The 16,265-nt window shown below is 39.1% G+C and overlaps 1 protein-coding gene across 1 annotated transcript; it reads right to left on the bottom strand.

Moving 5' to 3' along the window:
• Nucleotides 1-6,468: 6,468 nt before the first annotated feature.
• On the bottom strand, nucleotides 6,469-10,238 carry LOC142168066 (uncharacterized). Its single transcript, XM_075228726.1, has 3 exons — nucleotides 10,075-10,238; nucleotides 7,077-7,470; nucleotides 6,469-6,714 (listed from the first exon to the last, which is right to left on the bottom strand). The coding sequence occupies exons 1-3, from the start codon at nucleotides 10,236-10,238 to the stop codon at nucleotides 6,469-6,471; spliced, it is 804 nt and encodes a 267-aa protein (XP_075084827.1).
• Nucleotides 10,239-16,265: the final 6,027 nt, after the last annotated feature.

Genomic DNA, 16,265 nt, shown 5'->3' with positions numbered 1-16,265 from the left:
TTAAAGCTCTATATGGGCTTAAACAAGCTCCTAGAGCATGGTATGAAATGCTGAGTTTGTTCCTAGTCAACCACAATTTTGATCAAAGTAATATTGACACTACTCTCTTCATTAAGCGTTCAGACAAAGGTAATTTAATTTTACAAATTTACATTGATGATATTATCTTTGGAAGTACTAACTCGGAACTATGCAAGGAATTTTCAACCATCATGAAAGGGGAATTTGAGATGAGCATGCTGGGAGAATTAACATTCTTCCGTAAGCTATAAATCAAGCAATTCCAGAAAGGGATCTTTGTTAGCCAAACTAAGTACACAAAAGAGCTCATAAAGAAATTTGGTATGTCCAATGTGGAAGCCATAGGGACTCCCAAGAGTCCATCAACCATCCTTGATGAAGACAGGAACGGTAAGAGTTTTGATGAAATAATGTATCGAGGTATGATTGGATCTATACTTTATCTTACTGCAAGTCGACTTGATATCATATTTAGTGTTTGCAAGTGTGCAAGGTATCAGTCAGCTCCCAAAGAGTCTCATTTAATTATTGTTAAATAAATTATTAGATAACTAGTAGGAACAGTCGACTATGGATTATGGTATAAAAACTTAGATGTCTTTGATCTCAAGGGTTTCTCAGATACAGATTTTGCAGGATATAAAATCGACAAAAAAAAAAGCACAAGTAGAACGTGTCAATTGGTTGGAAAATTCCTTATTTCCTGTCACAACAAGAAATAAAATTGTGATGCCTTGTCTTCTACTGAAGCATAATATATAGGTGTAGGCAATTGCTGCACACAAGTTTTATGGATTATGCATTAACTTTTAGATTATGACTTGCATCTCAAATGTGTTCCAATTGTGTGATAGCACTAGTGCTATTTGTCTGTCTAAAAATTCTGGGCATCATTCTAGAGATAAACACATTGAAATCAAGCATCATTTTATTCGAGATCATATTGAAAAAGGTGATATTGTATTAGAATTTGTTAACACTGAAAATAAGTTTGCCGATATTTATATAAAACCTTTGCTTGAAGAAAGATTTTGTTTCCTTCGTGATAAAATAGGCATTTTTTCAAAATCCGTATAATTTTCTTTGGTTCCATATTTATTTCAAAAGATTGTTCTACAATATTTTGAAATTTCCGCCAAACAAATCTTTAATTGATATAATTACTATGTGCATGCATTAATTGTGATTGACGGCGCGTCTTCAGAAGGTAACTTTTCAGTTGCCTTTCACTCGTCTTTTCGGAATCGAGACAACCCTTCATCACCTTTTCATCTCCTTATTAGACCTCCCTTTTATTGTTCATATCACCCACTTACACTAAGAACCTTTTATCCTCTCATGGAAAAAACCAAACCGTCTCCGTCTTCCTCTGTGCCTCGAAGAATTCATCGGTTCAAAAAAAATACCACAAATTGATAAACCCGTAGACGTTGAGTCGTCGGAAGGCTCCGACCATCATCTATTCGAAGACGAGTCCAGTGACTCACCGGAGAAAATCTTCATTACTCAAAAGAGGGGCGGAAAACGTTCAATATAGTCGAACCATAAACATTCGTCACAGAAGAAGGGAAAAATTGACAGTGTAGAATTTGGCCCCAAGGACAAAATGAACTTCTACGGTCCCGAGGAGAAATTCAAATTTATTGCCTAGAAAGGGAAGTATATTGCTTATGGACGCATTGTAAGTTTAAAATCTATGAAGAATTCACACGGTGACATTATCTTTGTGTTTGAAAATCAAAAACCTCTCTCTCTCTCTCTCTCTATTTGCTACTGTTGGTGATACCGTTTATGAAGAGCATGTGCGTATGTTTTATGCCAACCTATTTGTGAATGACAAAGATAATTTGGAATCCATGGGTTTAGAAACTCGTATCATTCGTGACTCTTATCAGTTTGAAAATATTTTTACAACTATGTTTCTTAGGTACAGTTTCTTTGCACAACATTCGTCGCCTGATAATTTTGAAGTGTCTTTTGAGGAAGCAAAAAATGTTCTCTCTGAAAACCCCATGATATAGGTCCTAAAAATCTAAGATTTGAGCATCGTGTGCTAGCCCATATTATTGTAATACTACCCTATTACCCCGCACTGGCTCTCTTAGCACCTTATCTATCAGATATGTGTTTGTTATGTACTGCCTTGTGAATGAAAAAACTATTGATTGGTTTGTATGAATATATCAATATATGCTTGAAAGTATTAGGGATGTATCTTCTTCTGCTAACAGTTTGCTATATGGTCTACTAATCTCTCGTATTTTGTAAGTTATGAAAGTGGACTTATCTCCCTTTGCCCCTAAGATCATATCTAGCACCTATGACAAAACTGCATTTGCAATAATGGGGTACTCTCTAGTTGAAGGGACTTGGATCAAGAAAGATAAATCCTCAGAATCTACAACCCCAACTCAATAGGGTACTGGAGGAATTATGTTTGAAGCCAACAAGTCCTCTTCCTCAGATCAGTTGTTGCCAATGCATCAAAAACTTGTAGGTATCAAGGAATTGCTAACTGCTATACAAGAACAGGTGAACAAAATCAGGGATGTGACAAAGAAAAATAGAGCAGACGTGGCCAAACTAAGAATCAATCTTCAGACCAGAAAGAGGCAAGGAATCAGGGCTATGCAGGATGTCACTGAACGATTAAACAAAGCCACCAAGAAGATTGATGCCTCTTATGACAGCTTCTGTACCAAAGTGATCAACACTCTGAAGTATTTCCTTGGAAGGAATTAATTGTCTAGGATGTCTAAACAATTACCTTTTTTTGTCTGTTAAAACATTTTTTTGGTTGTGCTTGATCGGGCATATGATCAACTATGCCCACTTTTTCTTAACTATGACTGCTTAGTTGTATATAAATATGTATTGCACGCTTGTTTTATTATTATCTGTCAATGCTTGTATATATCTTCTTGCTCTTTTTAATTGATGTCAAGGGGAGAGAAGAAAAAGAGTACAAAGACAGAGAAAGAGTACAAAGACAGGGGGAGCATGAAAGAGTACAAAGACAAGGGGAGCAGGAATAAACATTGAAAGAGAAGTGTCCCTAAATCCTTCAAACTCTTTTTGTTTATTGTCATCATAAAAAATAGGGAGATTGTTAAGTTTCGAATTTTAATGATGACTAAAAACAAAAACACTCTACTAATGTATCTACCATGTGTGCAAGTCAACTAAAGCTATGGAAGAAAAGTGCACAAGAGGCTGAAGAAATAATTGAAGGTCCAACGGCTATCTCACTCAAATCTGTTTATCAAAGGCATATATCATTGCAACAAGAAAGGAAAGGGAATCAGTCAAATGGATGGAAGATTCTCAAGAAAGTAAGGAGGGAAAGGGAATCAATCAAATGCGCAAAATTAGCGGAAGACTCAAGCTAAATAATTGGGAAGATCAAAACAGACCCAGCATATCAAGGATGAATCTGGCTCTACTTTACATGATGGATTCAAGAGGCTACCCTTTGGTCATACTCTTAGAAAACACTGCCTCAAAAGAAAAATCACACCATCAATGATTTTTTAAAATCTCAGAGAAAGGAATCAACGACTTTCAAGCATTATTAAACAAGATAAGGAAGGACGAGGAAAAGCACGCAGCTTTCATATAAGTTTTCAGTCTTTCTACTTCTTATAAAACACTGAATTTTCTAAGCTTACTAGTGTATTAAAAGATAGAGAGAAAAAGAAAGCAATTGAAAGATTGTGTCAACAAATCAGTTGTAACTCGTTTGTGGTAAACGTAAGAAAACCACTCTCATATTGTAATTGTTCGATTGAAGATCAAAGAGAACCCTTTGTGATCCAAGGAAACTGGATGTAAGTATCACACCGGTACACGAACCTGTATAAAAATCTCTTTCTCTCATGTTCATTTTTATTACTTGCCCTTGATGTACTAACTACTGTCTACAGAATCACAATATTCAATCACGAGACAAACTTAGTCGACTAGAAGAATTTTACAATTCAACCCCTCCCCCTTGTACTTTAAGTTAGTATCTAAGCAGGTCTCACACTCCAAAGAAAATATTTGCTTAACAGCAAAGAGAGAAAAGCATGCTTCTTGAGATGGATCAAACTGAGGTTGTGCATCTGCCTGAATCACCAGAGGCATTGAAGGCCAAAGTTAATGAGGCTATGGAAGTTTTGAAGAATGTTCAGCAGGCTAATAGCATGCAGACCAACTAACCTCTCTTTCCCTCAATGACAACCTTGTGTCTTGAGTGATTCTGCTTTGTCCAAGTAATATGGAAGTCTCCTTTTTGATTAGATAATTTCCTTAGTAGTGAAATAGATTTTGCTAGGATGAGCTTTTCGAGATAACTATTTAGGTTTCCGTAGGATGTTTTATTTTGGATTCAGGTTAACTTATACATTGTGAAGGTTATCTTCCTTTTATGTTATGTTATCTAGTCTTGAATCTAAAAAATAACAACAACAAGAACAACAACAACAACATACCCAGTATAATTCCACAAGTGGGTTCTAGGGAGGGTAGTGTGTACGCACACCTTACCCCTACCTGGCGAGGCAGAGAGGTTGTTTCTGATAGACCCCCGGCTCAAGAAAAGGTGAAAAGCGAGAGAAAGGAAGAAGATGAAGAAGAAGAAAGAGGAAGAAAAAAAGAAAGAATAGGGGGACAAAGGACGATAAGGAAAAGGGGAAAAAGATAACTACAGTAACAACAATAACAACAACAATAACAGCAACAACAAGTAAAAGAAAAAGTAGCATCAAATAGTAACAAACTGAAAAATACGATACACGGAGCGGACGAAACAATAAGCAAATACTAGAGGTCAAAGAATACGAAAAACAAGAAAGCTACTAATACTACTAAAAAGAACGAGGAACTCTCGACTACCTACTAGCCTACTACCCTAATCTTCGACCTCCACACCCTTTTATCCTGGGTCATGTCCTCAGTGAGCTAAAGTAGTGCCATGTCCTACCTAATCACCTCACTCCAATACTTTTTCGGCCTACCTTTACCCCTTCTCAGCCCCGCCACGCCAGCCTCTCACACCTCCTAACAGGAGCATCCGTACTCCTCCTCTGCACATGCCCGAACTATATCAACCTCAACTCCTGCATCTTGTCCTCCATGGGAGCCACTCCCGCTTTGTCCCGAATAACTTCGTTCCTAATCTTATCTCTCCTGGTATGCCCATACATCCATCTCAGCATCCTCATTTCTGCTACTTTCATCGTCTGAACATGGGAGTTCTTGATTGGCTAACACTCAGCCCCATACAATATAGTAGGTCTAACCACCACTCTTTAAAACTTACTATTAAGTCTTGGTGGCACCTTCTTATCACACAAAACACTGGATGCGAGCCTCCATTTCATCCACCCCGCACCGATACAATGGGAAACCTCATCATCAATCTCCCCGTTACCTTGGATTATAGACCCGAGATACTTAAAACTACCCCTCCTCGGGATGATTTAGGTATCAAGATTCACATCCATGCCTACTTCATAAGTCTCGTTACTGAACTTACACTCCAAGTATTCTGTTTTGGTCCTGTTCAACTTGAAACCTTTAGACTGTAGGGTCTGTCTCCAAAAATCTAGCCTCACGTTAACTCGGTTTCTCGTCTCATCAATCAGCACTATGTTATCGGCAAATAACATACACCACGGCACATCCCCTTGATTGTGCCGCGTCAGCACATCCATCGCCAGTGAAAATAAGAATGGGCTAAGAGTTGATCCTTGGTGCAACCCTATAACTACTGGGAAGTGATCCGAGTCACCTCTCATTGTCCTCACCCGAGTCTTAGAACCATCATACATGTCCTTGATTACCCTAGTGTATGCTACCGGAACGCCGCTAACCTCCAAACATCTCCACATAACCTCCTTCGGGACTTTATCGTACGCCTTTTTCTAGGTTTATAAACACCATGTGTAGGTCCTTCTTTCTCTCCATATACTGCTCTACCAATCTCCTCACCAGAATGGCTTCCGTAGTCGATCGTTCCAACATGAATCCAAACTAATTCTCGAAAATAGACACACTCTTTCTCACCCTAACTTCCACTACCCTCTCCCAAATTTTTATAGTATGACTCAGCAGCTTGATACCCCTATAGTTATTGCAGTTTTGGATATCACCCTTGTTCTTGTACAAGGGAATCATCATACTCCACCTCCATTCTTTAGGCATTTTCTTCGTTTTAAAGATAATATTAAATAGCCTAGTAAGCTATTCCACGCCTACACAGCCATCACTCTTCCAAAATTCTACCGGGATCTTGTTTGGCCCAGTCGCTCTTCCCCTGCTCATCTTACGCATTGCTCCCATAACCTTTTCGACCTTAATACGCCTACAATAACCAAAATCACGTAGACTCTCGGAGTGCGCCAACTCACCCAGCACAATGCTTTTGTCCCCCTCCTCGTTCAACAGTCTATGAAAGTATATCTGTCATCTTTGTCTAATATGAGCGTCTTCCATCAATACTATGCCGTCCTCGTCTTTGATGTACTTTACTTGGTCCAAGTCACGAGCCTTCCTCTCCCTCACTTTGGCTAACCTGTACAACTTCTTGTCCCCGTCTTTGCTCTCAAGTTCCGCATACATGCGTCCAAAGGCAGTAGTCTTAGCCGCCGTAACCGCTAACTTCACCTTTTTCTTTGCATTCTTATAATATTCCCAATTCATCCTCTTTTCCTACTCATATGTGCTCTCCACTAGTTTCAAATAAGTTGCTTTCTTGACTTCAACTTTACCTTGAACCTCCGCATTCCACCACCAGTCCCCTATACGTCTCCAAGGTTATCCCTTTGTAACCCCTAAAACCTCTCTCGCAGCTTCCCTAATATAGTTTGTTGCCATGGCCCAAATCGCAGTCGCGTCCCCATTATTCTTCCAGGCCTCCATCGCCAGCAACCTCTCCCCCAACTCCTAGGCCTTTTCCTTAGTCAAGTTTTCCCACTTCACTCTAGGTTGACTGCACACTGCTCTCATCTTTTTATTCCTCTTGATCCCTAGATCCATTACCAGGAGCCTATGTTGGGTCGTGAGACACTCACTCGGGATGACCTTGCAATCCATGCAACGACCTCTATCACATTTCTTGCAGAGAAGATATAGTCTATCTGAGTCCTGGCCACCGTACTCCGAAAAGTGACCAGGTGCTCCTTCCTCTTTGGGAAATATGAGTTAGCTACCACCAAATCAAAAGCTCTAGCGAAATCCAACATCGAAGTACCTTCTTCGTTCCTATCTCCAAATCTGAACCCTCCATGCACATCGTCATAACCCCCAGCATTAGCCCCGATATGGCCATTGAAATCCCTTCCAAAGAAAATCTTCTCGGCGCACGGAATACTACGCACCACCTCGTCCAAGTCCTCCCAGAATTGCCTCTTGACCTCCTCGCCCAACCTACTTGAGGAGCATATGCATTCTCCATTTAATTTGAGACTTAAAAGGTTAAATTGCTTAATTTAATAGAAATACCAAGAGTGAGTAAGTATTTTTTATTATAAAACAAACTTCCATTAGTTTTAAAATAAAGTCCGGCTCGTTATCATGAAAGTTTCATATTTGAGCTTTTAGTTATGACTAGTCACTTATCATGACCAAAAAATTCCATCTTGAATGCCATGCCAAGTGATTCTTGTTTAAGCTTAAAACAAGCATATTTTTCCTTGCAAGGGATTTTTACATAGTAGCTACCTTATTTAATATTATACACACAATTAACATTACTTTTCGTTTATTTTAAAATTAATGTATTTTTTTTTTTTTTACAGTTTTAACATTTTTTTTTAATTGCTAATGGAAAGTGAAAACCATTTCGAAGCCATCGTCTAATAGTAAAAAGTAATACTAACATTCACACACTTCGGCATCTAAGCAGATGGAATAGTAATAACCAACACTCCAAAGCTTTTAACGCGAAATGTCGTTCGACTTTTTTACCCTTTTAAAATATAATTTACATTGGGTAAAATAATTATTTGATTATTTACCTAATGTATTTAGGATCTTATAATCATCTAAAATTTTGCATATTGATCCCTCCTTATTTAAAATACTACTATATAAGAAGCCCATATATTTAGGAGTTTTAAAGCAATTAAAATTATAACCAATACAAATCTTTTCCAAACACGAACCGTATAACATGGCGATACAAAAATGTAAAGTTTACGTGGAAATATGGTGGTAGTATTAGAACATCTTTTATGAGCTATATTTAAAAATTCAAGTTTATGTTACATTCAATTAGATAATATGTATGATTGATTTTTTATTTGGTTGAGTATTTAAATGATTGATTCATAGGTAAAATACGAGCACTTTGGTCCAAACTAGAATATATTGAACTTTCTGATGAGTCTATTCATTCATATAATATTTCTTTTACAAATTGAAACTAGATAAAACAAAAAAGGAAAAAATCATATTTATATAATTATAAAACCAAACAAAAGCATGATTAAGTTGGATTTAAAATAAAACACCACAAAAATTATATAGTATTGGATTTAGTCTCAAAATATTTTTGAATCGCAATACTTTAAAAGTTACGGATACCGATCTCAAACTAGTTTAATTTAAGAAATAAAAAAACTAATGCAAGCATACATCTTTCAAGGAAATTTATTTAATATTTCAATTAAATCTTGTGCATTAGATCATTTCCTTATTTTAAAATATAATATTTTATAAAAGAAAGTAATACCACAAATAAAGAAATTCACAGACAATAAATAAAAACGTAAATATTACTTGCTGTAGGTTTGAATTATTATTTGGTCAAATTTATAATCAATTAATTTTATATAATTTAATTATCTTTGTAGAAATAAAAATAAAAGCGGAAAAGACTAAGTAGGAAGCTAAAACAAAATTAGATTGTGTCAATCGGCACTCCTTCAATTTTTTAATTCTTAATTACAAATGTATAGTCAGTCATAAAATTAAAATGAATTAATTTTATATAATTTAATTATCTTAGTAAAAATAAAAATAGAGAATTGTTTTGGTGAAAATTTATGTTTAATTGTCCGGATATAAAATAGTATGCCATTAATCTTTAATCAAAGATTCGTACAATAAAATTTATGTACCAAAATATAAAATATTATAATAAATACTATAATTAGATATAAATTATTTTAATATTTACAATTATTATATTCTTTAATCAACATCAAATCTAAAAATACTTTCTAAATGACGTTCAACAATTGCACGTTAGGTATACAAAGTTTAATCATATTGATATAATTTTTTTAAAGTTCTAAACTTCTTAATATCTGATGCACGCGTAAAACTTGCACCCTAAAGCTAGTCATAACCAAAAAAATCCATCTTGAAAGCCATGCCAAGTGATTCTTGTTTAGCTTAAAACAAGCATTGCCTTGCAAGGGATTTTTACATAGTAGCTACCTTATTTAATATTATACACACAATTAACATTACTTTTCGTTTATCTTAAATTAGTGCAGATTTTTTTACAGTTTTAACATTTTTTTTAATTGCTAATGGGAAGTGAAAACCATTTCGAAGCCATCGTCTAATAGTGAAAAGTAATACTAACATTCACACACTTCCGCATCTAAGCAGATGGACTCCAAAGCTTTCAACCAAGAATCCAATCTACAATCATATAACCAAGTTAACAATTAGATACAAAAGCAGAAGCAGCAGCATCGCTGGCTCCAGTTTGATGTTGGCGGGGGCAGATTTATAGGCAAAAATATGGAGCACGTGAACCAATAATCTCTTTATAAAATTAGATATTTTATGTATATATTTTCTAAAATTGATATAATATTAACTGTTGCCACTCATGTTCCAAGAAGTTTGAACGGTGCACTTGGTTGAATGTTGTGTTAATTACCAAAAGAAATAGGAATCAATTCCCACTTAATATTTTTTTTCCTCTTTTTTTCTAATAGTGCACCCATGTACTAAAAATTCTAGATCAGCGTGAGGATGTAGCATTGCATCAATTTCATCAGGAGTTTGCTCTTCCCATCAAATAAGAACGCAACTGAGTTCACCTCAACTGACTAATGGTCACAGTAAGCAGTGATGAGTATGCGCAATGGTGCACTACGCTTGACCCAGAAAAACACTCCATTTCCATCCCGACACTTAACCTTCGGAGTGATATAAAGGGCGTGAAGGTTAGGCTTCTTCTCTTCCTCTTTGCCACTGCCGCCACTAACAGACATTGTGCTTGTTCTTCCGCCGAGGGTTTTCCCTCTGAGAATTGTATGGGCGAAAAGCTTCACATCACATATTTAACTTGGTTAACGACGTAAAGGCCTTCGAAGGCAACTATGCATTGGCATTATAGCATATCGAGAGATCGACGTCACGAGAAGAAGGTGGGTCGTCGACGAGGTCGAGGTGGTCCGATAACGAGGACGACGATTGCAGTAATGGCTAGTTCTATGATTTTTATTCCGTAGAGAATATTTCAGTGAATATTCTTTCAGTTGTACCACCTAGGGTTTTGTGGCGCATGTACCCTTATAAATAGAAAGATATCTAGTTACAGAAGGAGATTGGACACTTTTTAAAGAATAATATTGACATTCTCTAAAGATTTTTTCTTTATCACATACATACAAAGTTTGCCTTTTTACATCTTTATCTATTTATTCTTCCCCGATCCAAGAAGAATCGGAATATTCAAAGTCTTATCATTATCCATCATAGTCAAAAGAATCATTGGAAAATCCCACCCTTATCGGGTGTTCTATTCGACTTATTACTTAAATGTCATTTATCGTTATTTATTGTTTTCTTTCATATTCTTGAATCATTTGTTACTCCATTATTGCTCTTAGATATTGTTATTCAATAGCACATGTGCGGTATTCTTCATAGATACAATACATCTCTCATTTGGATATTAATATTGACTTAGATTATCTCTTTTCACTATAAATCTAATTGTATAAAAACCTAGATCTAAATTTCAGGTCATACAGTTTGATGTCGTCTGTGGGGATTTCTCAGTTAACTTTTTAGTTTCCATTTAATCTATAACTCCCGTAACTTGCTAATCTAACAAACTGCAAAGATTATCATTTTTCTCTGTGTATGGCAAAAGCTCCATGGCAGGTAACCAAGGAAGCGCAATAAAAATGATGGACAACGTCCCGCTCAACCTCATGAGTGCTATCAACGAAGGGTATGACACCCCAAAATGAGGAGGTGACTCCCATAGCATCCCCCAGACTAGGGAAGTCGCCTACACCTTTTTGCAGAACAAGTAAACCAAATGGGAAGGGGGCCTCTAAGTCCTCGAAGCATGGTTGACTGACACTCCAGTCAGCGTGATTAATAAACAAGCCCCATGCACGACCACAGAAACCACGAGGATCCATGCAGAATAACACAGGAATGAACGGGACGACCAAACAAACCATCCTACCTCAGGTAACACTCATACAATTATTGACAGTGCAGGTGACAGCGTCCTAGCCTCCATGTTGAAAAGAATGGAAGAAATGGAAAACGATAACAAGGCGCTCAAGGAACAAATGAAGGAACACCAGGAATGGGTAGACAAATTACCATGTGCCCCCAAATTGTTACCGAAAAGAGACAATGATAGGTTTGTGGAACAACCATACATAGAAGAAGCGGCTTCTCATGCCAAAGCAAAAACTTTCAATATGCCCTCATATCTCCGAATCTACGATGGAACGACCGATCCCGAGGATCATGTAACACACTACATCACCGCCGTAAAAGGCAACAACCTCACTAAAGAGCGGGTGTCCTCCATCTTGCTAAAAACATTTGGTGAAACTCTCACTAGAGGGGCGTTGACATGGTATTCGCAGCTACCAGCCTATTCCATAGAAATATTCTAAGAGATGGCCAACAAGTTCATAACGGCACACGTAGGAGCCAAGAAAGATGAAACAAGGGTGAATGACATCTTCGCCATCAAGCACTCCCCAGGAGAGGGACTAAGGGACTTCCTCACCCGATTCAACAAGGTAAGGATGACTTTACCCAACGTATTCGAGGGAATGGTCGTAGCATCCTTTCAGAATGGGCTGAGAAGAGAGGGGTCGAGGGCAACCAGAAAGTTGTTGAGCCGGTTGATGAAGTACCCACCAGCCACTTGGGACGAGATCCACAATGCCTACTATACCGAGGTTAGAGCAGACGACGAAGACCTCAACAAGCCAACTCGACGACTCATCTCCGTACAATCCAAACCCAGAAAGGAAAATAGGGACAACGCGAGAAGAGACCATCCAGTAATGCAGCCAGGCAGGGAATGACATCAACCCTACATCAGGGCAGCCATCCCCTTCTTCTGCTACGAGATGGCCCCTCTAGGCCGAGATCAGGCACTCATAGAAAATGATCGAGATATGCCCCCTTACTATATTCTCACAAATTTGTGTGTCACCTACAGAGGTAGTCTACACACTTGAGAAGCTCAGAACGAAGGTGAAGTGGCCACCAAAGATGAGGTCCGACCCGGACACTAGGAAGTCTAACGCCCTCTGCGAGTTCCACCAAGAACGTGAACATAAAATGGAAGATTGACACGCTCTGAGACTAGAAGTAGCAAACTTGCTGCAGGAAGGAAACCTCAAAGAATTGCTCAGCGACAAAGGCAGGAACACCTTAGCAAGGGGTCGAGAACGCCCAAGCCCACCGAACCCGCCCTCACCGGCTCGTACCATCAACATGATTATTGGTGGAAATGACGACGCCTCCGTCAACGACATCAAATTCACCACCACTCACAAACTCAAAAGATCAATCACCCATGAGTGGTATGACAGACTTAAAGAAAGTATCATCTTCGACAAATCAGATACCGACAGTATGATTTTCCTTCACAATGATGCACTTGTCATTACTTTACGAATTCTAGATATTGATGTTAGAAAATTATGGTAGACGATGGAAGCGGCGCGTACTTCATCCATCCTCGAGTCCTTGCGCAGATTCTACTCAAGGATAAGATAGGACCACGCTGCATTATACTAACCGATTTTAACAATGCAGTTGAACGGACTTCGAGCGAAATCACACTCCCCGTCCTCTCCGGTGGGGTGACTCTAGAGACTATGTTCCATATCATGGATTAGGACACCGCAAACAACGCCATCGTAGGATGACCATGGATACATCTCATGAAGGGCAGTCCCCTCCAGCTTGTACCAAGTGATCAAGTTCTCGACCTACTAGGGAATATTCAGCATATGAGGGGAACATCGCACTTCCCGGGAATGCTATTAGATCGCCTTGGACAGTATGAAAATTCAACAAAAGTAAGAAAAGGAAAAAGAGGCATAGCAATCAGCAGGGTCAAGGTCCCTGCAGGTGGAAGCCAAAGACACCATTATGGACCCAGAAATGGTCGAAGTTGTAGGATCGACCATAGAGGACTTCGATCCCGTCCAACTAGATCACAGTGACCCCAGCAAAAAAGCCTACATCGACTTCAAACTCCAAGACTCAGGTAAAATTAGTCACTTTTTAATAACTAACGCAGATTTTGTTTCCTTTAGCCATACAGATATGCCCAGCATTCCCAAGGAGATAGCCACGCACAAGCTAAATGTCGACCTCGACTACCCCCCAGTTAGGAAAGTCCGATGAAAGTTCAACCCCACAATCAACGAGGTTGTCCACAAAGAAGTAGAAAAGTTATTAGCCAATGACTCTATCAAGGAGTCGAAATATCCTAAGTGGATCACTAATGTGGTAATGCTAAAAAGGAAGAACGGGAAATGGAGGATGTGTTTGGACTTCACCGATCTGAACAAAGCCTTTCCAAAGGATTCATTCCCATTACCACACATCGACCAACTCATCAATGCGATAGTAGAACATGAGTTGCTAAGTTTTCTGGACCCCTACTCAGGATACAATACTCATGGAGGGAAGTGACCAAGAGAAGACTACATTCTCACTCATAGAGGAACGTAATATTACAGGGTCATGACATTTGGGTTGAAGAATGTGGGGGCTACTCATCAAAGGCTGGTCACGAAGATGTTCAAAACTAGCTCGACAGGACCATGGAGGCACACATCGATGACATATTGGTCAAATCTGTAAGGGTTGAGGATTACATCGACCACTTAAAGGAAGCATTTGACATATTGAGAAAATATAGGATGAAATTAAACCCCGAGAAATGTGCATTCGGCGTAACCTCGGGTAGGTTTTTGGGCTTCCTGGTATCACAGCAAAAAATCGAGGTCAACCTAGATCAGATTAAGGCCATCAATGGGATATCAGAACATCTAACTACTAAGAAGCAACTCCAGAGACTGATAGGTCGAATCGCCGCCCTATCCAAATTCATCTCGAGGTCATCTGATAGGTGCCATAGGTTTTTCAACGTGCTCAAAAAGGATAACGGCCTCGAGTGGACGCCTGAATGTGTACAAGTGTTGAAAGAACTTAAGGAATACATGTCATCTCCACCTTTGCTCTCAAGATCAAGCCCGGAGAGTGTCTCCTCGTTTACCTTGTTATTTCAAAAGTGGCAGAAAGTGCAGTCCTACATCGAGAAGACAAAGTTACGCAATCTCCAATTTATTATATCAGTAATACGTTTATCAATGCCGAGACGAGGTATCTTTACCTCAAGAAACTAGCCCCAGCCCTTGTCATAGCTTCACAAAAGCTCAAGTCATACTTCCAGTGCCATCAAATCTCGGTCGTCACCACATTTCCTTTAAGAAGCATATTACACTAACCCAAGCTATCAGGGAGACTGGCCAAAGTGATGCCTTAGGATGAGAAAGAAGCCACTCAAGCTTCTCATCGAGCATAGGACCTTTGGGTCCTTCACACCAATGGCGCGTCCAACGCCTACGGGCCCGGGCTGTGACTCGTGCTCGAGGTTCCCACTGGTGAAGTAGTTCGCCAATCAATAATATTCTAAGATATTACTAACAACGAGGTCGAGTATAAGGCTGTAATTGTAGGATTGAGACTAGCACTCGAGTATGGAGCAAGGCGTTTAAAGCTACACTGTGATTCACATCTCGTCATCAACCAAGTTACTGGGACTTTCCAAATCAAAGAGTAGAAATTGCAAAAGTACCAGACCGAGATATGCAAATTGCTACCCAATTTTGACGAATGCCATCTCGACTAGATTCCTCGAACTCAGAACGTCGAAGCGGATGGCCTCGGCAAACTGGCTGCCACCACCAAAAGCATAGCTCCTGGGGATAAGAGCGTGACATATCTCCTCAGCTCGGCGTTAGACCATATCGAGGTAAAATTTGTGAACTTAACTTGGGACTGGCGCAATTGTATTTTAAACTATTTGCAGGACGACACCCTTCCAAACAACAAAAAGAAAGCCAAGAAGCTGAGAATGCAAGCCGCTACGTACAACCTCCTTCACAGTGACTTGTATAAGAGAACGTACAACAGCCCCTTAGAAAACTATCTTGGCCCGAACCAAACCCAAAGTGTTCTTGAGGAAGTCCATGAAGGACATTGCGGCAGTCACTACGCTGACCGAGAATTCGTGACGAAATGCGAGCAATGTCAAAAATACGCCCCAATAATCCAACAAGCAGGCGAACACCTCCACTCTGTCACGTCTCTGTGGCCATTCATTAAATGGGGAATGGACATCGTGGGCATTTCTTATGTTACAATTGTTTGGTAGGAGCTTCCCTTCTATAATTTCCAGTTGGAACGAAACCCTATTCGCTTTGCCTATGATTTTGTACGGTGTGTCCCAATTGGCTCCTAATTTGCCTTTTCGTGGATCTCTTCCTTCTTGGGTTTTGGCTTAGAGCACGTATTCCCTGATTTTCAGTAACCGTACCTTGGAATGGACATCTTTTACTTCAACTTCTGAAAAACAAGAAATGCCCTGTAAGTCGTACTCTTTTTTCCCTCACTTGAGTTTTGTCCCAATAGGGTTTTCTCAAGGAGGTTTTTAACGAGGCGACGAACTGGACACTTTGAGTTGGAGTATGTGAAACAGACACGTTTTTCATTGCCCGACACCTCAAGAATCTCCAAGTAAAACAATGAAGGTACTAGATATACTGGGACTGGTACTAAGACGAAAATGCTAGCCAACGTAATTTTCTCCAAAAGTTGCCTCAATGCGAAATGATGTAACCAAAGCAATGATATTGAAGTAAATAAGATACATGTTCATTGAAACTACTCTCCTGAAAAGGTGCATTTGACTAGCTCAAACAACTCATATCATCCCTTGGCCTCGACTTAAA

This window comes from Nicotiana tabacum, chromosome 13 (genome assembly GCF_000715075.1).
Source record: "Nicotiana tabacum cultivar K326 chromosome 13, ASM71507v2, whole genome shotgun sequence".
NCBI lineage: Eukaryota > Viridiplantae > Streptophyta > Magnoliopsida > Solanales > Solanaceae > Nicotiana > Nicotiana tabacum.
This window is presented reverse-complemented; position numbering and strand designations above follow the sequence as displayed.

What these genes read in the sequence shown, in the direction of transcription:
- LOC142168066 (XM_075228726.1), bottom strand. Translation starts at nt 10,238, where the DNA reads ATGTCTGTTAGTGGCGGCAGTGGCAAAGAGGAAGAGAAGAAGCCTAAC. An exon ending in ACTGCTTACTGTGACCATTA is followed by an intron (nt 7,471 to 10,074) that starts GTCAGTTGAGGT and finishes TAACCTTTTAAG; the next exon opens with TCTCAAATTAAATGGAGAAT. An exon ending in GGATTGCAAGGTCATCCCGA is followed by an intron (nt 6,715 to 7,076) that starts GTGAGTGTCTCA and finishes ACATATGAGTAG; the next exon opens with GAAAAGAGGATGAATTGGGA.